Genomic DNA, 23,761 nt, shown 5'->3' with positions numbered 1-23,761 from the left:
CTATTTAAGGCCAACTTAAGGGAGTTAATAAACTCAAAGGGTGGCTGCCTCAAGCTAGCAGAATCTAGGAATTGGTAATAATTGCCCTGCACTCATGAGCTGGAGTGAGTGGGGCTGGAATGACACTGGTGTTGGAGTCAGACAGGTCCGTGCTGGGGCCTTGCCTCTGTTGGAGACACACTAGCTGGGTGAGCTGCATGGAGCTCCTATTTTCTCATCTGTAAAATGGGAACAATGCAATCCATTGAATAGATTTTGGTAAGGAATAAATTAATTCTCAGTATGGTGTCTATAATCCAGCAGGAGTTCAATGTACATTTCATATCTCTCACAATTAATATTCCACTCTCCCACCCCCCTTCATGCCAGTAATTTCTGTCCCCTTTTAAAAAATATGTTATAGTGACCCTGGCTGCTGAGAAGACTCTATTTGAGTGTGTGAACATGGACTAGCTAATAAAGAGATAAAAGTGTAGGAGTTCCTGGTTAAGTACAGATTGGGAGTCATGAAGCCATGGAATTCTATGAGTCTCCAGAGGGGACTGGCATGAGGGAATAAGGGATTCTGTATGGTGTGATGCAAATGAGAGACAGTGGGTCAGGGATGATAGCCCTGGAAGGGTGTAGGAGGTGCTGACCAATCTGATAGGTGTCCTGAGCACTTATGAATCAATGTGAATTCAGATGTCACTGAATTGGAAATGGTGTCAAAGGATGTGAGACACAGATCTTCATAGTCACAACGTTAGTGGACTCATTTTTCCTCTTGCATGAATTTGAAGTAGAACACTTTCCTAAACATTTTGCTTTATTTATGTAATATGTGTGTGTGTGTATATATATATTTATATATGTATACATGTATGTGTGTATATACACATATATATGTGTGTATATATATATATTTTAAAGATAAGTGTCTTGTTATCTTGCCCAGCTGGGCTTGAACTCCTGGGCTGAAGCAATCTTTCCATCTCAGTGTCCCAAGTAGCTGGGATTGCAGGTGCATGCCCAGCACCCAGCTAAGAATCCTTCTTTAAAGATTGTCAAGATTATCAGGTACAGAGGCAGCTTGGTCAGCCAGAAGCTTTTTAATTGGCTGCTCCTTTCATCACCAGGATGAAGAGGTGGGTGCACAGTCTTCTGACAGGCCAAACCGCATTCATCTGGTGCGGCACTGCAAATGGAATCATTCTAAGCATTAGGAAACAAATCAAATTTTGGGTCCCAATTCAATTGGCCTTATCTGCAATTTTACTTTTCCAAAAGCACTTTTAAGGAGCTGGATTGGCTTCTTATTTTTCCAAAAGCACTTTCTAAGGAGCTGGATTTAATGAGCAAGCTAGCAATGAGGAGGCCAGTCAGCAGTTGCAGGCAAGTGCAGTGGGATAACTAAGGGTGCAAGTACCTTTCAGAACACACTATTTATGTCCTAAATAGCTTTCAAAAGGCGTGATGATAGGCTATCTCAGTGGCCATTTCCCACCATCAGAGAAATGTTGATGGGAGTCTTTCATTACTTGCTAGTTGAGGCCAGGAAATGGTCTCCATGATTACACTCTAATTTGATAAACCCTAAAATGAATCTATTGCTGTCTCACTCAAATGCTCCAAAATGCATATGCTTACATAGGTATGTAGCACGTGTAATCCATCAGCAGGTCATGTTGACTCTGCCTTCAAAACATAACCCATGTTCGTCGACTTCCCTCTGTACTTGCACCCTTGTCTCTACTGCCGCAAATGAATCAAGCTTTCATCTTCTCTCCCCTGCACTGTTATAGTAAGGAAGAAGGATAGCTTAATAGGTATGAATATGGGCTCTGGAATCATATTTCCTGAGTTTAATTCAGCTCTGCTTACTAGCTGTATGATTTTAGGCAAGTTACTGAACCTCTCTAAGCTTCAGTTCCCTCATCTGTAAAATAGGTATAATGATATACTTTGTAGAGAGAACGCCTGATAGACAGCGAGGGTGCAATAAATACAAGCCCCCTTCTTTACCTCTACAGAAAGCCTCCTCAGTGTTTTCCCACCTTCCTCTCTAGGGCCACCATTAAAAACACAGCAACGAAAAGTGTTTATCACTACCCGGGAATCAAACCTTTTACCATGGGCCACAGGGCCTGATGAGACCTGGCCCTGGCAACTTCTCCAAATTTATCATCTCACATTAAACCCCTGTTTCCTGCAACCCAGGCACACTCACGTCCACGTCATTCCTCCAAGGTCTGCAAATTTCCATCCCAGCGCCTTTCCATGCCCTTTCCTCTGCAAGTGTGCCTCCCTGAGATCAGCGCATGCAGCTCCCTTCTCTCGCTTCAGGTCCCAGCTCAAGTGTGTCTGGCTCAGCGAGGCCTTCCTTGACTGCCCTGTATGGAGTGGTCGTCACAGTCCCCTGGAAGATTCTCTTCATCCTGTCACCTGGTTAATTTCTTTGCTGGTAGTTATCAGTGCCCATTGTTGTCACATCAGCTCTCATGGCCCCCAACTCCAGCACCTGCCTCCCAGGGCTGCCCTCAGGCTGCAGGACCCTACTTTTCCCGGGGACTGGAACCACCCAAAGTGCTGTTGACACCCTGGGTCTGAACATTCCAGGTTCATCACCCCTGGAGTCTACACTGCCTCCAGAACTCCTCGTAGGATTGAGCTCAAAAGTTATCTTTTGTGAGGCTTGCTTGATTTTTGTACTCGGTTTGGCCTCCTTCCCTCCACTTCCCTACTCCCCTTGCATATTTTTCTGGAACATCTCCTAATAAGTCCTCTTCACCCAAGCTTCATGTTAGAGTTTGCTTCTGGAGTATCTAACCTAAGACAACTATTAACTTGTTTATTTAATTATTTATAGCACTTTACTAGAATATAATATCCATGAGAACAGTGAGTATTGACTATGTGTGTATGCATATATATGTATATATATTTAAACATACATATTTAAGGATATGAATATATTGCATGTCGACTCTCAGAGCTTTCAAATTATATTTATGATCAGTGTGACTTTTTTGGATACAAACAGATTCACATCCTGTTAAAAGTTCTTTACTTTGAGAGGCCAAGGTGTGTGGATTGCTTAAGCCCAGGAGTTTGAGACCAGCCTGGGTAACATACCAAGATCCCATCTCTACACACATACATATACAATAACAGTTCCAGCAGTTCCGTGTTGGCCAACCCTCCCTGCTGTCTCTGTGCTTCTAAATGGCAGGAGCCAACTTATTATAGGGTATTTGCTTATTAGGTTTAGTGCAAAATCACTTTTTATGTTCAGTATAAAGGATATATGGTAAAAACAAGAGCTTGGTTCGGACTTTCAATGGATATCTAGTATAAAGTTTTGAAAGTACGTTTTTCCTTAAGGATTTACCACCTAACTGTATTTTCTCCCTTCTAAGATACCTGGAGAGAATTTTAACTGGACGCTGAGTTCTAACATTTCTAAATAGGCTGTTTGTTTAGCTGGGAGATATATTTTGGCCCCATAGGGGTTCGTAAAGTGGAGACACAGATGGCGCCAGAGGGTGGCCAGAGGGCTGCGGGTGGTGATTCTGGGTTTTGCAATGAGGTGTGTTTCGGGGGGTGAGGCAAGTGACTCATGGGGAGCTGCTGAAGAATGCGTTGGGGGAAATGCTAGTGAAGTTGTAAAAGGCTTGTAACCTGATCTGGAATATGAAATTTGTGGGTAGTTATTGATTTCCCAGTGGGCGGAATTAGTTTTCTTTGTGAAATGCTGGCTGGAGGAGGGAGGTTGTGAGAACAAATCGCTAACTGTCAGACTAGAATCGTGTCTGTGGAGGTCTCCTTTTGTGTCCAGTTGATCCAAGCAAGTGGCTTTCAACATCTGCAAATGCTCACAAACCGAACAGAAGAAAAGCAGCCTGGCAGAGCAGCGCTGGGTTTACACTGGGCAGCCCTGCCTGGGAGAATTTGGGGTTTCAATTATAGGGGGAGGGCAGGGTGAGCTGTGACATCTGTGGCCACCCCCGCTTCCCCATTGCCAGTCCTCCGAGAGAGATGAGCTGAGAGGAATTCGACTTTCAGTCAATAGGAACTTGGCCAAAGCCGAATGAGTTTCACCTTAAAGTCTGTGAAAAATGGAACAGGATTGAAGAGTCGATTAACACACACTGGTGACAAAGTCAGGGGCTGGATGTGAGTGGAATGAGATTCCAAGTGCAGGCTGCCATAGTCAGGCTTAGAAACATGGGCATTCATGCTGAGGATGTGACTGAGCCCTGACACAGATGCATTGCTTATGTTTAACCTTCTTCCCCTGCAGTAAGAGAGAGGCTAGAAAAGTACAGTGCACTATACTCCAGAATGTCCTAAAATCTGTATTCTGATGGTGGGACCAGGATGTACCTGGGTTCACAGATTGGCAAGCATTTCCCTAGCAGGGATATAGTGTCCATCTTGTTTTATGTTTTATGAGTGACTCTTTGGGTTCTCCTTCTCTCAACATGAGTTTCATGGAGGAGAGGGGTAATGGCATATCCCATGGAAATTGCATTATATCCAAAGGCCACTGCTGACCTTCTGTTAGTTCTGAGTGAGTGCATGTGGATTGGTGTAGGGCTGGTCCTGAACTGGCACCTCTCAAAAAACCTGGAGGGATGATGGTGTACCCCAACTACAGCTTGGGCCTTACTTTCATTTATGGGATGACAGCAAGAATCTCACTGGTTTTCCTGTTACATAGAAAATGACCGTATCGTGTGATAAATGGTAAGATGGAAATATGTTGAAATATATTATGGGTGCCATAGGAATGAAGAAGAGTCACCCAAGGCAAAGTTGGGGTGTCAGGAAAATCATCCTAGAGGATTTCACGTCTAAGTTAGGAGCTAGAAGGGAAGAAGTCAGGAGAAGATGGGCGGGACAAGAGCATTCTAGGCAAAGAAAATAACATGTGAAAATTCAGGAGGAGAGAGTTTGTGGTTGGAACAGAGAGAGGGAGGTGGAGAAGTGGCAAGTGGTGAGCACCCACGATGAGTTGAGGGAAGAACTTGCTCACAGATGGCCTCCATCCATGCCAGAGAGTTGAGAAAACTCATCCTGAGGGCAATAGGAAGTTACTGAAGAATTTCCTGACCACAAGGGACTCCTGTGCAGGGAGCAGGGAAGGCGGTTAGGAGACTTGACACAGAAAGTGGAGGAAGTTGGCTTGAGGGTAGAATGGCGTAACTTCATAATGGATTAGATGCTGATGTAAAGAGAAGAAGAACTCAAAGACAATCTCTTTGCTTGGTTGACTGTGTGACTGGGGGTGTCCTCACTCTCAAGAGACAGCAAAGGAGAAAGAACAGACTTGAGGGGAAGAGGGTCAATTCAGATATGGTTTTTAGGAATGTTTCCTGCTGGAGCTGGATTGTGGCTGTGGTCGCAGATGTGATTTTGGCTGGATGCACGTCAAGGTGGTTTTCCAAACTGACAAAGAATTTTCATTTAGTTCTTCCAATGGGGCTGATACTGGTGAGGAGCAGGTGAAGAAAAGGGTCCTCTTATTTGAAGTGTCCGTGAGCCATCAAATAATTGCAAAAGCACACCACACTTCAAGAGGGCTATGCATTCAGGTAGGTAGCACTGACTGCTGCATGACAAAACTTTCCTAAGGGAGGACCCAGAATCCAGAAATACTGCGTCTTCCTCTCTGCAGTCACTTGGACAAAGAAAACCCTTTCGATTAAAACCCAAGGAGTTGAGTAGTTCTGCAGATTCTCCCATGGCTGGTCTGAATTATAATTTGGACTTGTCACTTGGTGGCAAGTCTCCCAGCCTTTGTCAGACATTGGATACCTAAGGCAGGAACCCAGCCTGGGTGTGCAGGTCTCTGACATTCATTACCTCTGCCTATGAAGATTGATTTCAGGGTTTGCACTATTTATCTTCAAAACCATTTGTGTTTGTTGGTTTGACAATCAAGCAGCAATTTAGAAATGCTGCTTCCTGGAGCTTTACAGACTAATATAATTTCACAGCTCCAATTACAAATGAGAAAAATTATTTCATCTACAAACAGAGGAGCCAGACATTTCTGAGAAATCATGGTTAAAGAGAAGACAGAGTACCTTCTGAAAAACAGACCATGTTATTAATGGCCACTTCAGTGAAAATCTTGCTGACTCTCCACACCATGAGCCTCCATCTTATGGGGATGCTGGTTTTGAGAATCTGTAAAGCGTCTGCCTTTCAGCTTGATAAACTATTGCTTCTCCTAATGCCTGGTCTGCAGCTCCCACAGCCTCAGTACTTTGTGAGCAAGGCAAACATCCACTGTCTTTCCACCTAGCAAATATATCCTTCCTCCTGCAACTTCCTTGGAACCTATGTTTTATAGAATCCTAGAATTTCAGATGTGGCTTTAATAATCATTCACTTCATCCCTTCATCTGATACTTTACCTCTTCCTCGTGCCTATCTATAGACGCAACTTACTACTTGAATACTTCTAGAGATGGAGAACTTACTATCAGACTTTTCCATGAAAAATCTACTAGCTTAGTTCAATTTTAAGTAGGATTTAAAGTCCGTGATTTCCCAAGGAGATCTTTCATATCTAAAATCTCCTGAGTGGCTTTTTCCTTGGATTCATATCTTAGTAATGGGATTTATGTGAGGTATCTCAACTAGAGTGCTAACAGAATGACCTTTTAAGGAAAACCCTGACCTCGGTTATTCCACAGCTCTGTTTTATGACCGCTCCTAATAGGTTGCCACTCCTAAGGTGTAAAGGTACTAAGTGTTTTTCCTGTCTACTCAAGTCTGCTTCTTATCTCCATTGGCTCTGTGCAATGATGGGGAGTTAACCCCTGGTCATTCCTTTCCACCCTAGAATAGTGACTGGCATATAGTAAGCCTTCAATATATGTGTAGAATGACTGACTGAAAGAATGAGTTCAATGTGTGAATGGGTTAGTTCTTGATCTGCCTTTACATGGCTCCTTCCTATAGGTCCTACTGATCCTATTTTACAGGTGGGGAGAGTTTTAATAATTTTTAATCTTGAGTCACAAAAAGCTATTTTAAGCCTTAAAACATTATCATCTTGTACTTTAAGCTCAAGGCAATTGACCACGCTTGATTTGTTTTTTACTACCTTTCTTCAAGGGCTTATCAAATCTTTAGCTTCGGCAGAATCCAAATTCGTTATGTCAGAAGCTAGGAATCTAGGGGACAACCCACACACTCTTATATTCATTGTTATCACCTGGATTGTCATCACCATGGCATCTTCACTGCAGTGACACAGATTTCCTGAAGGCACATCTTTTGGTGACTCCCTTTTACCTAGAGGACTATGGAAAAACAAGACTTTCTGTTGTATTTTAAATCTCCTTTTTTAGAATCTCTTATTTCACTTTTCAAAGAGGAAGACTTTACCACCTTTATCTAACTTAATAAGATAATGCACAATTTTTATCTTCTGGTTGGGCTTAGTTATCACATCAATGAAGGCATAATTGGGAAGTATCATTAAGTTAGGGAAGTTATTCGTCTTCCAATGACAAAGCATTTACCACTTCAGATGAACTCACCTAGTTTTTCTACAACAAGAATTTCAACACTTAATTTCCCTCTAGCAAACAAAACATTGCAAAGTTACAAGTTCATATCCTTTTGAAGATAACTTTTAGCCAGGCAGAAGGAAATAAAGAGAAGATAACTTTTAAAATAAACTTTTTAATGAATATTGTAAGACTTTTTTTACCCTGCTTAATAAATACATCTGGATGAAAATCTCACCTTTTTAATGGCAAGATATGGACTGAATATTTAACTTAAGTAATAGGGTAATTGATAAATTAATATATTTTCTCCAACTTTCTCCCTTATCATTCTAAATAAAGGGTAGTGGCTAATCAATGTATTGTACTCTCAAAAGTCCTTAGACCAACAAGTGGTTTTTTTTTTTTTTTCTTTTGAGACTGGGTCTTACTCTGTTGCCCAGGCTGGTGTGTAGCGGTGTGATCATGGCTAACTGCAGCCTTTACTTCCTGGGCTCTGCTCTTCTCACTTCAGCCTCCTGAGTAGCTGGGACTACAGGCATGCATCACTATGCCCAGCTAATTTTTAAATTTTTGGTAGAGATGGGGTCTTCCTATGTTGCCCAGGCTGGTCTTGAACTCCTGGGCTCGAGTGATGCAATTATAGGTGTGAGCTACCATGCCCAGCCCCAACAATATATTTCTTCAGTGCAAATTTCTCATAAAGTGTCATTAAAGCTGTGACCTATGATTTTATCTACAATTTTAAGCAAAGCAGAATCAAAATTTTTGTCATCTATAATTTTCTGTTTCCATAGAACTGACACTTCGTTGCAATTAAGAACACTTCTTTTAAGTGTTATCTTTCATTATTCTCCTTCCAAGAGAATATAACCCTAGATTTATGTTCTCTAAATCACCAAGTGTTCTCTAAGTCCTCACTCTTCTTATTGAAATGTTATCCACGTGTCACGGACTATCTCAAATGCCACCTCCTCCATCCCTTCAGCCAAGATTTACTGACTCACTCCTATGATGCAGGTACTGTATCAGGCACTTGAATTTTAGTTCAGCTCTCATGGAGCTTACTCCTTAGTAGGATGAATGGACATGAATTACACTTACTGGAATTTAATTAAAAACTGAGATTGGGCTCTGAGAGAAGGGACATACTCTGTTAGATCCTATAAAGTCTTCTATGAACCTTCTGACCAGAGCTCATGAGAGGGCTTCTGAAGCACTCAATGTGTTTTGTGACTCTATCAGTTGGGACTCTGGTTTCAAGCAGCAGAATCCTACTCTGGTAAATTTAAGTAAACACAAATGTATTTAGAAGAAAGGGAACAATCCATAGAATCAGAGGAAATGCTGGGAAACTAGTTATCAGAGAGGAGAGACTCCGAATCTTGGAGGGAGAGGGGACTCAGCATGCCCCCCGGGCAGCCTCCTTGGGGCACTTCTGTGATGACAGCAGAGCCCGAGAGACTGCACATTTCTCTTTTCTTTTCTTTTTCTTTTTCTTTTCTTTTTTTTTTTTTTGGAGATGGAGTCTTGCTCTGTTGCCCAGGCTGGAGTGCAGTGCTGTGATCTTGGCTCACTGCAATTTCCGCCTCCCCGGTTTAAGCTATTCTCCTGCCTCAGCCTCCCGAGTCACTGGGATTACAGGTGCCCACCACGCCCAGCTAGTTTTAGCTTTTATTTATTTATTTATTTATTTATTTATTTATTTTAGTAGACGTAGGGTTTCACCATATTGGCCAGGCTGGTCTCACACTCCTGACCTCACATGATCTACCCGCCTTGGCCTCCCAAAGTGCTGAGATTACAGGTGTGAGCCACCATGCCCAGCCAAGACTGCACGTTTCATGTAGTGCATAAGAGCAGTCTCTGCAGTTGGGCTGGATTTACCACTTACTAGCTGTGTACACATGACAAGTCCCTTTGATTCCTCATCAGCAAAATGGGGAAATAATATTATCTACCTCCCTTAGTCACTAGGAGAATTTACTGAGATGATTCATGCAGGACACTTGCAACAGTGCCTGGTACATTGTAAGCACTCAAAATACTGTGTATTAGTACCATTGGCAGTTATCGTTATGAACATTCCCTCAAGATTCAGATTTCAGGAGGCCATCCTAATTGGGGCCAGGTGTCCAGCCCTTCTCCACGGGAAGGCATGGAGCCTATGACAGCTTCTCAGGATTATAGCCCATGACAGTATGGCTCCCCCACGTACAGTCAGGGTGCTGTGCCAGAAGGAGTGGGTGGTAGCTCTTGGGCTGACAGAATAAGAGATGTCCTCTACCTCTTCTGAACTTAGTCTTATTCTAATTTCTACCATTGTTCATTGGTTTTGCTTTTTTTTTTTTTTTTCCCTGTAATCACCTCTGTCACTTTTTAAGTACCTAATGGGCAAGAACCACATCTTATCTCTGTACCTCCATAAAGAGAGTATCTTCCACATTAAAGATGTCCAATATCTATTTGTTAGATTGAATTAAAATGAAATCCTGGTGTGTATGATTCACATTGCAGCTCAAGCAGCATCTGAGTGGGGGCAGCTTGACACATTTTGGGATTTTTTTTTTTTTTCCCTCAAGGTTTTCTGTTTTCAAGGGAAATATGGAGACAAAGCTGTGAAGGGCTTCAGAATCTTCCAGAAATTTCCCTGAAACAGCAATATCAAGAGACATACCCTTCTCTGCAAGAGTTTTCATTTCTTTCTTTCTGTTTTTTGAGATGGAGTCTCACTCTGTTACCCAGGCTGGAGTGCAGTGGCATCATCTCAGCTCACCGCAACCTCCATTTCCTGGGTTCAAGCAATTCTCCTGCCTCAGCCTCCTGAATAGCTGGGATTATAGGTGCACGCCACCATCCCCAGCTAATTTTTGTATTTCTAGTAGAGATGGGTTTTCGCCATGTTGGCCAGGCTGGTAAATGAAAGCAATATGCACAAGGATGCAAATGGAAGGTTGTTCATTTTGTACTGTCTGTACCAGTGAAAAATGTCCAGTAGTACAGGTATGGGCTGAATAGAAAAATACATCCATAATAAAGAGTACTATAAAACAGTTAAAAATAACTAAGTTTGTCCCTAAATGTAATAATACAGAAAGTGCTCCAAGAAATATTAGTGCATGAAAAAAAGTCAAGGTTCAGAGTAATATATACATCATGGTCCCCTTGTATAAAATGGAAACAAAGCCAGAATAACTATATGTTTTATACTGATAAACAGATAAGTAAAATTGTATAAAAGGATCTTGGAAGTTTATAATCACAGTATATGACTTAAATGCAAAGTTAAAACAACACTAGATATTTCATATGGCACATTTTATATGTATGTGTATATATAAAATATATAGAATATATTAGAATATACATATTAGAATAACTGGTTGCCCCTGGGTAGAAAGGGTTAGAAAAGGGACTAGAATTATGAATGATGTTCTCAGGAAATCTTAACCTAATCTTTAATATTTTAATTTTTTACAAGGAGAATGTCTTCATGAACTATTTATTTAATGAAAAATTATATGCATATATGAAAGAAAAGAAACTAAAAAATGAGGAATTCTACATGCTTCTGAACTGTCTTTATTCCAGAATGCCGGGACATTCTGCTTCCTGTCATCACCAAAGAGCTAAAGGAGCTGCTGGAGCAGAAGGATGAGATGCAACACCAGGTCCTGGAGAAGAAGTACTGCGTTGAATTGCTCAACAGCATCTTGGAAGTCCTTAGCTATCAGGATGTGGTGAGTCCTCCTGATGATGTAGATATCCTGGACTCAGACTAGGGCTAAGTTGATTAAATTGTGAAATATTGATGCTGATGGATAGCAGCTAGAGTCTAAAGATAAAAGTCAATGGCTTGCTCAGCAGGCCTACTTTTCCTGTGACTGACCCCCATTGCTGTGAAGGATGGCTAGGGGACTAGAGTTAATCATGTAGCATTTTGTCACTGTGTGTCTTGTCGGTGAGGCTTTCTCAGAATGTGGGTATAGACATTATTGCAGCCTTTTTAGATGGCTTGTCCGTGTACTCATGCCCTAGTTTGCAGGGATGGGAGGAAGAGTTTCCTATGCCTAGACAGCCAAGAAAACTCTCGTGTTTGCTTTCTTAGCTGATTTACTTGGGTTTTGTTTCTTCGGTTACCTTTTGAAATGGCAAAAATTATTAAGCCTCTTCCTGGATGAGCAGATTGCCAGGGCTCAGATTCCAGAGATAGGGCATGGAGTGGGATGGTGGTGGCCATGAAGTCATTGTATGTTTTGTAGACATCATTCAGAGATTAGCTGGGGATGGAAACCAAAGGAAAGTGTCAGTGGGAGTAAGCGGAGGGCTTCCAAAGGGCTGAATCTGCAGAAGGTAAGCCAGATGAAGTGGTGAAGACTGAGAGGTAGTGATTAGACCCAGGCCTGGAATTCTTAAGCATTGGAAGATGGAAGGAGGGTGCTTGATTTGACCCAGGTTCCTCTGGCAGCTCCTCTTTGTCCTTGAGTAATGTCCAGGAGGTACTCAGTCCTTAGATGGGACTGGCTTCAGAGGACTACATAGACCCAAATAACCAATACACTTTTTTCTAAGTGTTGGTGTGAGCCTTGCCTTTTTCTGTCTCCTCCCTAGAACATCCTCAGAGAAGAGCTTTCTAAATGAACTGTGTCTATGATTGACTGTAATTCGAAAACTCTGCAGAGCAATGTTCCTTTACTGGTCAGATCCATAGTCAACCATTATGATCAATTTCCTTGCATGCTGCCTCTCCTGTCTCTTCCTGTCTACACTCACCATCCCAATTAAGCTGCTTCTTGTCTTATTATTACATATGCATAACTTGCTTCATTCATTCATTCATTCATTCATGCAGAAATATTAATACATATGATATACCCAGTGTGCGCTAGGCACTGGGAACAAAAAAACCTGTCCCCGATATATAATGACTAAAATCTAGATGCGTATTTGGGGTACAAGAGCTACAAAGGATATATGTGTGTGTATGTGTTTATGTGTAAGCATTTTTGTCAAGGAAGCCTACACAAAGGAGGTGAAACTTCAGCTAGTATTCAGTGGTGAATAATTAATGATCATAGCTCTACTTTATTTGTTGGTTTCTAGGCACTGGGCTAAATGCAATCTGCACATTCTGTCTGCTCACCCTGATCCTAGATACTAAGGCTTATCATTCCCATTTTAGAGATGAAAAACCTGAAATTTATAGACTTCATTAACATTTGAGGCCAAATAAATAGAGCAAATAAATGTCAGGGTCAAAATTCAAACCGAGGTCAGTCTGATTCGAATTCTGAGTAATCACAGGCATGGGGCATATAAAGTCATGGTCTTTTTCTTCTTTTTTTCTGTCTACTCCTACCTCATGTAATGGAAAGACAGTATAATAACCAAGAGCTTAGATATTCAAGATTCGTTCAGATGATGATGTTAGGGTGATGATGTTTCTATAAGGACATTCAGTAGCTAGCTGTTGAGCTGGTTCCAGTCTTAGCTATTTGATCTTTTTAAAAATTGTTTTTTTAAAGGGAGATTTCAGTCTTACTCATAGTGTAGAAACATGAGGGTTTGCCGATTATTTCTGTGGTAACATCCTATATAATGTTGCCTCAGTCAGGGAGGTTGATCATGCCTGTGATCCCAGCATTTTGGGTGGCCCAGGGAGGATGATTACTTGAGGCCAGGAGTCAAGGTTTCCATGAGCTGTGATCTTGCCACTGCACTTCAGCCCAGGTGACAGAGCAGACCCTGTCTCTCTCTCTAAAAAAAGTTTGCCTCTTTCTGTTGAAAAGCCAATCCACAATGTTTTTTACATTTTAGTAATGCTCAGATCCCTTTTAATGGAGAAAAATGTGGATCCTTGGGAATATGCCAGTGTCCCCCAGTTTGAGGGACCCAGTTATGATGTGCTAATTGTCAAGTTCCTGGTTTGGTAGAGGGATGGCCCAAGTTCACGGTTGTTTGTGAAGCAGGATGCTGCGGCTCTGTCCATCCCAGGGGAGTGGCCTCCGAGAGCTCTACCCTGACAGGCTGTCATCATTTTGCACATTCCCTGACATCAGACACTGGTGAGAAGAGGCTGCTGTCTCACACACCCTCAGTACTTAGGGCTTCAAAGCCAAGAAGTGAGTGGGAGGCTCTGAGCTCCCCATGGGGGATTGTGGCATCTGGACTTGAGGTGTGTGGGAGGTGCGTGTCACTCTCTCCTGCCTCTGAGTGCAGTGCTTTTATAATGAATTCTGACTGTGGGGACTAACCCACCCCTTTCTCCGGGTGAGCAACTGTCTTTGCCGGATGGGTTATTAAATACTGTTATCACCATTGAATTTGGTATAAATTTTGATGCTTTTGGTAAGCTTCACATCTCACCTCTCCAGCTCATGAAGATGGAAATCTCTCTTCTCTTCTCAAAAGCTTCTTCAGTGAATAGGAGGCATTTAGTAGCCATGATTACTTTGAGCTAAACTGAAAATCAGAGGCCCAAAAGTACCTAATCTAAATTTCTCATGTTCTAGCATATAGCGGCTCTCAACATTGCCTCATTGCCTGCATAGTCATATCGCCTTGAGAGTTTTTATTTTACTTATTTTTATGCCAGGTTTCTGCTTCTGCCTCCTGAGTAGATAGAACTATAGGTGCCAGTGACCACACTTGGTTAGTTACTTAGTTAATTTGTAGAGACAGGGTCTCACTATATTGCCCAGGCTGGTCTCAAACCCCTGGCCTCAAACCCCTGGCCTCAAGTGATCCTCCTGCCTTGGCCTCTCAAAGTGCTGGGATTACAAGCCACCTGGGGAGCTTTTTAAAAGTCAAACCAGCAGGAGGCAGCCAAATGGGTAGGCAGATAGGGGCGGGTCCCCGGTGAAACCCCATCTCCAAGCCAAAGACAGTTTAAAACCTGAAAGCCAAGCTATATGTTAAATCCTCAGACTGGACTGAGAACTTGTCTTAGTGTTTGGCACACTTTCCTCTGATTAATCCCCACCCTTCACTTATTTTACTTAAACTTACCTTTTCCTAATTGGTTTTCTACACTGTCATGCCCACCTTTGAGTGTTGTCTTCACTTTAACCTTTTTTTGCCTACTCACAAACCAATCGGCAGTCCCCATTCTGAGTCCATTAGGCCCCAGAGCCAGTCACACAAGGTGTGGGGAGGGACAGGGCGGGTACAACTTTCCAACCTTGGGGTAGGGGAACCAGTGCCCCCCCTCTACTATGTCCCCCCTGCCCCACTGAAAACCGTTTTCACTGCTCAACAAAATTATTCTCCAACCTCCTCACCCTTCAATGTCCCACGTATCCTCATTCTTCTTGGGTGCAGCACAAGAGATCAGGAACTGCTGAACATGGGTACAAGCTATAACATAGATGGTGAGCTGGATGGGCTGAGCGAGGCCTGGGCAGGGCATCACTGGCTGGGGGTCCCCGGCTTGCAAAGTGACTGAGAAGAAAAGTCTTGCATCAAAAGCAGTAATACCTAGGCCCCTGTCCCAAGTATTCTGATTGAATTGGTCTGGGGTTGGTGGGGCATTGCAATGAGAAGGTGATGATTATGAGGTGATGCTAACTGTCAGCCAATGTGAAGAGCCACAGTTGTAGTGCAGGTCTCAAACCTGAGCAGGTACCCCCAGTAACCTGGAGGAGCTGTTAAAACACATTTCTGATCATTAGTCTGGACGGTGGGGTCCAGGCATCCAGTAACTTATTTTTCTATCAAGTTCCCAGGTGCTGTTGATGCTACCAGTGTAGAGACCATGCTCAGAAACCATTGCTCTAATTTGACCTATTTTCTTTTTTCCTTTGGTATTCACTGGAAATAGAGGAATAGCTGGGCTCATTCTCTGTTCTTTACCTTCTTAATTTAAGAGCCCTGTCCAGTCTATAAAATCTAGCATCTTCCAATATGCATTTAATAAACCATAAAATGGCAAATATTTCAAACACATTAATTTGTACCCATAAATTCATTTTCATGCGATAGAAGGGACACGGAATATGCAAAGATCCAACTTTGAAAATTCAGACCATAGAATGTACTGTTTGCTTTCTACAGGTACCAACTTCTCAAAATTGAACATTTAGATGAAAACAAATAAAAAAGGCCCCCAGAGCAAATGTTCTGGGTTTTTCTCCTGGTTGTTTGGACCTTCTCTGCTGACAACAGCATAGCCATTTTTATTGGCTTTTAGTTGACATCATGGAACAACACATTGTCCCACCCCAAGCATAGAGACTACGTCCACCTACTGGAGCCGTTGCCCACGGTAGAACCACATGTGAAAATTTAGCAATTATAGGGCAGGATGGCAAGCTTCCATTTGGGGGGCGTTGTGTGTTTGGGGAATGGGAGAGGATGCTTGTCTTCAATATTGTCATTGTTTGGGTACTTACAGCTCAGAGCAGCAGGCCAACCTTATTCTTTGAAACCCTGGGTGTCATGGTAGGACTCAAGGGGAGATGTCTGCCTTAGCCTGGGTGTTGATTTTTTTTTAATGCTAGTGTTGAATTGCCTCACCCAGCTTGCTCCTGGCCTCTTAGCATATGAAAGGGACCAGCTCAGGTGAAGGATAAAAGGCCTGACTTCTTCCTCTATTAACTCGTTTTCTCCCCCGTCACTGAGCAAGTTTAGTTGTCAACTCCAGTTACTTTGAAGGGCGGTTTCACACTGGCTTCGTTCTGTGCTTTGCTGGCTGCTGAGTAACTGATAAAATTTAATATTGCTCCAGACCCGGAGGGAGTTGGTTTTTCCCCTCTTAAGACAAGGTTGTTGCTTTTATGTTTCATTCCTCAAGAAAAAAGAGAGTCATTGTTTGCTACTCTGCTTAGCAGTCTTAAAGTGGGTAAAGATGACTCCTAATTCTCAAGAGGAAAAGGTGTCGATTGTATCTGAATTGTGGACATAGGGAATCCCCAGAATCATCTTTAAAAAAAAAATTGTTTGAGTCTATTGGCTAAGCCTGAGTGGGGGGGCTACCAAGGTACTCTATTAGTCATGAATGGTTTGAGGGTTCTGATTTTTTGTTTTGTTTTGTTTTGAGATGGGGTCTCACTCTGTTGCCCAGGCTGGAGTGCAGTGGTGCGATCTCAGCTTACTGCAACCTCCACCTCCTGGGCTCAAGCAATTCTTGTGCCTCAGCCTCCTGAGCAGCTGAGATTACAGGTGCCAGCCACTGCTCCCAGCTAAGTTTTGTATTTGTAATCGAGACGGCATTTTACCATGTTAGCCAGGCTGGTCTCAAACTCCCGACCTTAAGTGATCTGCACACCTCCGCCTCCCAAAGTGCTGGGATTACAGGTGTGAGCCACTGCACCCGGCCAGGTTTTGATATTTTTATTCACAACTTAGACACCGTTTGGGAGGCTTTTGCTTTTGCTGAATGCAGTGTCTCTTGCTTGAAATGCTCTTCCAATTTCTCATCTTTCTCTGCAGGTAGAATCCTAAACTCGTTTTGGGTTCAGCTCAGATAATACTTCCTTTCTGAGATTTTCTCAATTCCATTCCCTCTTCCTTCCCTTCCCCTCTGCCCGCAGGCAGAATTAGGGACTTCCTTGTCTGTGTTTTCACAACCATGTGTGCACCCTGATATGCCAGCACCAATCATTTTGTGTTATTCTCTCCTGTGTAACAGAAGGCTTTGAGTGAGGAAGCTCAGGGAAGCTCAGAGAGCAAAGCATACCCCCTGACTTCACAGAGTTTATGCTTTCAGCTTCAGTCTCTCCCATCCCACTTGTACTGTCTATGCTCTGGCTCCATGACAATTCTTTCAATTCCTTGCTTGTGCAGCACTCTCTCACTTCTCACTGCGGCGGAGTGCCGTTCACACTGCCTGAATGCATCACCTCTGCTCTTAGCCTAGCTAAATCCTACCTTACCCTCAGAAGTCAGGTTGAATATCTCTCTCCTGGGAAGCCTTCTCTAATCCTCTCCCCTACATCTCCTGTGGTCCTAGGAGCAGCTCATGCTTGCTCCATTGTGGCACCTGTGTTGTCACCCTCTGTGGACTTTTCTGTCTGTCTGCAGAAACCGGAGTGCTGTGAGGAGAGAGATCTTGCTGCTCTACCCCCCGCCCACCCCACCCCAGCACAATGCCTGGCTCTTGAAGCTATCTGAAGGAAGGAATAAATGAATGAATATGTCTCACTCCAATTAATGGCAGGGGCTGATTTCTCCCTGGGGTCTTGTGCGCTGAGTGCTAGCAGGGTATTCTTCTTTTTGCCTTCTTTAGATGTCAGGTGCAAAGGGTTGAATTAATCACACTCCTGAGTTCATGACAGGTCATCTTCATTGGTCTGTGCAAGCTCCTCCCCTGTTCTGTGTGTGTACTTGCGTGTGTATTCTGTCATAAAACAAAATTGTATCAGATTGATTTTAGTGTTCTAATTGACTCTTATTAGTGATTCATGAGTCAGGCATTCGTATCTAAAAGACAGAAGGAGCTCTCTTGGGCGCAGCAGAGCAGTTGGTTATTGTAAGGTAGCTTGAGCAGGAAGAAGGAAATGGGATGATACAAAAACGTGGGTTGGTTAACATCAGGTTACTTGTAAGAGTTAAAGCAGGGGGACTTCCTTATCATGCCAGCTCAGGTGACCATGCCCTTTCCATCTGATTGCTGTGAACCTTCTGTTTTTAAGAAAAATTGGTCTGTTTGGGGGATTTTCCTACTTCCTAACGTTCCCATTTTAGTATGACACACTTAGTACAGGTGACTCCATCTTGGTTTGATCTGGGCCTAGTGCAGTAGCTCAGTTCAAAACAATGGACTCCTATGATTTTATTTAATAATTTCTTACCCTTTATCCCCATCTTCTACTCCCATTCCACATGCTCCCCACCCCCCATGAATGATTTGTCTAATGCGTTGAATATGCCTGTGTGGTTTTGGGTGCATGTATATTTACACAGACATACACAGACACACACACACGCACTCATGCCTCTCCTTTGAAGAGGATCAGATATGGACAGCAAAGGGCATTAGCGTCTCCACTTGTTAGAATCCCGATGGGAGGGGAGGGGACTGTGGCATGAGCAGGAGTCCTCCAGACTAGAGGGCATTCTTGGTAGAGTCCTGCCCCTGACCTGTGTGGGAAACCAGTCCACCCTGCCGGTCTATGCGTGGGCGCCTTCTTCTGAAGTGCATCCTCTGTGGCCACTCTGAGCTCTGGGTTCTCTGATAAGCCCAGGCAGTTTGCCTGCTGCAGGGTGGAAGGGAGCCTGCCACTGCCTGTTTGTATTACTATTTAATTCCCAGGAATCAATACCACCCTGCAAGAGCAGCAGGGTTTTTTTCTAACCTATCTGCTCCCTCATATTTCAAATAAAAGGCAGGGAGACAAGGCTTGTTGAAATTCTTTTGTCTGTGGTGCATTCCAGAGAGCAGCTAATTAAGCCCCAAACTTGAGGTTGAAATACATGAGATCGCTGCACCTTCTGCTGTGCCCAAGGCTGCTTTGTTTTCACCCCTTGCTTTTCCTCTGGCTTCCATGGAGTTAGAAATGCCCTCCTGAGGCCAATGGCACAACTTCCATGGATGATGGTGTACCACACACTTCCCCAGCACCTTCTAACTGGCAGCGTGCGTTCTTATACAACACAGTTGTTTGTTTCCGGCCCCAAAGTGGCAAGGTAGATTTTACTATCCCTATTTAACTGGTGAGGAGGCTGAGACTCAGAGAGGCTAGGTGACATTCCCAACTCAACAGCCTCTCATGCACCACTTTGCCTCCTCCCACTCCCCATCTACACATCGCCCTTAACTGCACTTTCACCCTCACCAATTCCCTAGAGGAGCCTGCACAGGCTTTAAGTCAGACCGCATCTTGTATCCATTCCAGAAATATTTAGAAAGTACCTATCCTATGCTCTATTCTGTGTGCTGGGGCTACGGCCGTCCGTGAGCAGAGCAGGGGATAAATTCTAGCTCTGCTGTTATTAGCTATGGGACATTGAGAAGTCATCTAACTTCTCAACCCCAGAATGGGTCCTCAACCCTGGGTCCATGGTCTGTTAGGAACCAGGCTGCACAGCAGGAGGTGAGCAGCCAGAGAGTGAGTAAAACTTCATCTCTGTTTACAGTCACTCCGCATGGCTTGAATTACTGCCTGAGCTCCGCCTCCTACAGATCAGTGGTGGCATTAGATTCTCATAGGAACGCGAATCCTATTGTGAACTGCCCATGAGAGGAGTCTAGGGTGCATGCTCCTTATGAGAATCTAATGCCTAATGATCCGTCACTGTCTCCTATCCCCCCCAGATGGGACCATCTAGTTGCAGGAATACAAGCTCAGGGCTCCCACTGATTCTACATTATGGTGAGTTGTGTAATTATTTCATTATGTATTACGAGGTAATAATAATAGAAATAAAGTGCACGGTAAATGTAATGCATTTGAATCATCCAAAAACCACCTCCTCCACCATCCTTTTCATGAAAAAATTGTCTTCCATGAAACTGGTCCCTGGTGCCAAAAAGGCTAGGGATGGCTGCTCTAAGCTGTCTGTATGATGAGGATACTGTTTTCCCAGGTGTGGCAGAATGACAGGAAACAAGAGCACCTGTGAAAACATCCAGCCTTATGGCTGGAACATAATCTGCACTCTATGCACGTGGCTCTCCTTCTTCCCTCACTGTTCCGCTTCGCTCATATGCTCTTTCTGCTGTCCCAGGCTGCTTCTAAAACATCCCTAGAATTCTTTTAAGGACAGTACAGGGCCAAGTGGCTGCCTGGGAAAATGCAAGGCAGGCACTGAGCCTGGAGAGAACTCTGTAGCCCCGTTAGTGTTGAGGGCAACCCCCAAGCCAGCCCTGGTGGCAGCCAGATGGTTTGGAGCCCTCGCAGGCCCCACAGAAGGCTTGCCAAGAAGCGGCAGATGCTGCTGCTGGAGGCAGGCCTTCCCCGCAGGGCGTCTGGGCCTCGCAGGAATTCCTGGAGTGACTGGAGAAAGGTGTCCTGTCCTTTCAGGGGCTCCTGCAGGGAATTCCAGAACTTCAGAGCTCCTGATCACCATTGTACGGGGCAGTGAGCTGGAGCTGGCTCTTTCCAGCTCACAAGAACCAAGTATGAAATGTTTAGGAATTTTGTGAAGCAATTGTTAAATAACTGCCATTATTAAAAATTGTTATAAATCTCTAATTAAATAAACTATATTAAAATCTAAGGTAATAAGATCTCAAAACTCAACAACTTCCTGATGAGCTGGCTCCGTTTCATTTTTGTCTACCCTCTTGAGGTTATTTACATCTATTGTGTCTGTGCGGTGGAAACAGTGTCTCAAGCTCTGCTGCTGTGCCTTGAAATCAACCAGGAAGGGAATGTTAATGCCACAGAAATTGGAAAACGTTACATGTATCCAGGACTTTATTTTTTTCTTTCTGGAAAAACAATGGATAAACATCTACCAGCACACCCCTTCCAGGGACTCAAAAAAATGGCCCCAAATAAGAAAAATCCAGAGACCCAAGGGAGCTGCCTGTGCACTTCCCTTCCCCTGGTGGACCCTAAATCCGCCATCCTCTAAGGGTTCTTGAGGGACTTGGCAAAGCCAGTATGCTCCAGGGGTGTAGTGTTTTTAAGACAAACGAAACACCCAACATAGACCAAGGAGGGGAGATAGGTTTCATTTCTCACGACAGTTCTCATTGGTCTGCTGTGGCTTCTTTCCTGATAGTGTTGAGAATGTCAAAGTCTCCTGCAGGGCAGTGAGAAAGACAGCTTTGGTTCCTGCGGTAGGTGAGGGGTGGGGACCATGAGTTGGGTATCATGGATTTGCTATGCCTAAACTAGATGGCCAATTCCAAAATGTGGGGAAGGTCATTGTGACGGGGAGATTGTTATCTTTCACCTCAGTAGGTTTTGGCCTTAAGTAGGACATAAAAATTAGGAAAAGTTGATTTTTGATTCGACAAACACCACTCAGATTCACTGCTGCAAGAACCATCGATGGTTACTAAAAGTCATGGACAAAAGTCTGATAGGAAACAGGATATTTGCATAATCTCAAAGTATCTTCCCAAAGTATCCACTGATTAATGGCACAGGGAAAGATAGTAGCTTTACAGTGGAGACACCTGATAGACTTTATCATAACCAAATGAGCAAAGGGAAACCGCCAGCAGGGAGACATAGTGACGTCATGTGCCTCCTGACAGGATGCACTGAGGACTCTACATCTCTTCTATAGGAATATTGCCAAAAATGTACAGCCTCAATCTGATGATGAGAAGACATTAGACAAACCCTAACTGAGGAGTGAAAAATACCAGTCTAGTCCTCTTCAAAAGTTAAGGTCATGAAAGACTGTGGTACTCTTACAGGTTGGAAACATGACAACTGGATTCAATGTGGGATCCTGAATTGAATCATGGACCAGAAAATGGATGTTAGAAGGAAAACTGGGAAAATTAGCATAAAGGCTACAGTCTAGTTAATAGCATTGGACCAATGTGAGTTTCCTGGTTTGATTATTGTAATCTGGTAATATAAGAGGTTAGCATTAACCAATGCTGGGTGAAGGGTGCATAGGAACTCTCTGTGCCATCTTTGCAACTCACTAGGAATCTAACATTATTTCAAAATTTAAAATGTTTTTAAAAAGCTTATTTTTGAAGTATTTAAGGGATGATCACTCACTTACGAAGAATGAGGTTTGAAGGTGAGCAGTTCTGCCAAGTATACTTATTTCTATGTGAAGGGAAATAACACATAGAAATTAGTGTAAAAACCTGATGGATACAGGATTTTCTGCTTTATGAGTTAAGACAACAAAATTCACAAAGGACTAGCCTTACTAGAAAGTTCCATTTGCAAAATTCCTAACTGCCTCAACCAATTAGGAGGCCAATGTAACCTCCCACCAAATGAATGATTAGGTAATTGCATGACTAAACCAACATTTAGCATGACATAATCCAGGACTAGGCTCTGGGGACGTGGGACTTGGAGGAGCATAGGAGCCTGTCCTGTTCTCAGGGACCTTGCAGCCTATAATATTTCACATGGGCTATTTGACAGCCCTAGCCATGTGGTAAGTCCTAGGCCAGAGTATAGGACTTGAGTGTCAGCTGATCTTTGCCTAGCGAGCATGGAAAATGGTTGGTTTGGCATTGCTTAGGGATGGTCTTTGGGTTGTGTATTCTCAGGGAATTCATCTGGAAAATAAGAAGACAGCTTTTTCTCACAGTTGACTAGACCTATCCCTAGTAATGTTAATGATCCACCAGGTTCAGTTCCATGAGCACCAACTAGAAATACTTCTTCAGGTATTCTTTAATATTCCATCATTTGCCATGACCAAAGTTTAAAGAAGTTCACCTACAGCCAAATCCACACTGGCCTCACACACTCCCTCCTTCCTGTCCTTAATCTCCACATCCTTCTTCACTGCCTCTCAGAGCCAGGATGAGGGTGAGGCATGGCCCGGGAGGAAGGGCAGAATGTAATGGGGCACCAAAAATTCAGTAATCAAATCAAATAATACCGTGACATTTAAAAAAAATCAATATTTTGTTATTTTGTTTGCCATGAGTTTTTGCATTAATTTTTTAAACAAAACATTGCATTGTTAATTTTCTTGATTACTGATTTTTTTGGGACCCCTTCAATTTTGCCCCCTAGGCTAGTGTCTCACTTGTTTCACTCTTCCCCTAGTCCTGGCCCCTGCACAGCCCTCTCATCAACACTGGCTGCCTGCACAGTCCTCTCGTCAACACTGGCTGCCTGCACAGTCCTCTTGTCAACACTGGCTGCCTGCAGTAACAAAGCTGGGCTTTGACCCATAAACAGCGTGGCGGCTTGGAGGGATGGAGAAGGTACCTTTCTATTCTCCCTCCAAGACTGTGGAGGGGCTGCGGAAGATTTCTATCTGCTGGGAACCCTTGCATAAAGGTACTAGTTGAAAGGAACAGCCATTTACACTCTAAACCTTCACTGGGGCAGCCACTTGGTTTCCAAATAGCATTTCTTGCATAATGTTTGAATTAAATCTCCCCTTCGAAGTTGGGAGGCATGAGTTAAAAACCCTCTCAGCATCAGAGAAATATAGCTATGTTTGGTCCAGGTTACAGTTGCTGAGGGAACTATAACTTTGATTTGCTCTCCTGGTGTAAATGTAAATCCTTAAGTGAAATGAGTTAAGCGAGGGAGGAGGCGCTCTGTTTTTAAGGATGCGTTTGATCAGCAGCTCTGTCTGTGGTGCCCCACCTGCCATGCACAATCTGAGAGGCAGCAGCCAAAGACTGCCGCGAGGAAGCTTCC

The 23,761-nt window shown here is 43.5% G+C and overlaps 1 protein-coding gene across 3 annotated transcripts in view; it reads left to right on the top strand.

Moving 5' to 3' along the window:
• Positions 1 to 23,761, top strand: part of LOC105480844 (dedicator of cytokinesis 2) — a 434,017-nt gene that overhangs the window by 151,288 nt on the left and 258,968 nt on the right. For all 3 annotated transcript variants that reach the window (XM_011740035.2, XM_011740036.2, XM_011740037.2), the window contains one exon: positions 11,100 to 11,248. In XM_011740035.2, coding sequence (XP_011738337.2) covers positions 11,100 to 11,248 — 149 coding nt within the window. The remainder of the gene's footprint in view (positions 1 to 11,099; positions 11,249 to 23,761) is intronic.

The sequence above is a fragment of the Macaca nemestrina genome, chromosome 6 (assembly GCF_043159975.1).
Source record: "Macaca nemestrina isolate mMacNem1 chromosome 6, mMacNem.hap1, whole genome shotgun sequence".
Classification (NCBI taxonomy): Eukaryota; Metazoa; Chordata; class Mammalia; order Primates; family Cercopithecidae; genus Macaca; species Macaca nemestrina.
This window is presented reverse-complemented; position numbering and strand designations above follow the sequence as displayed.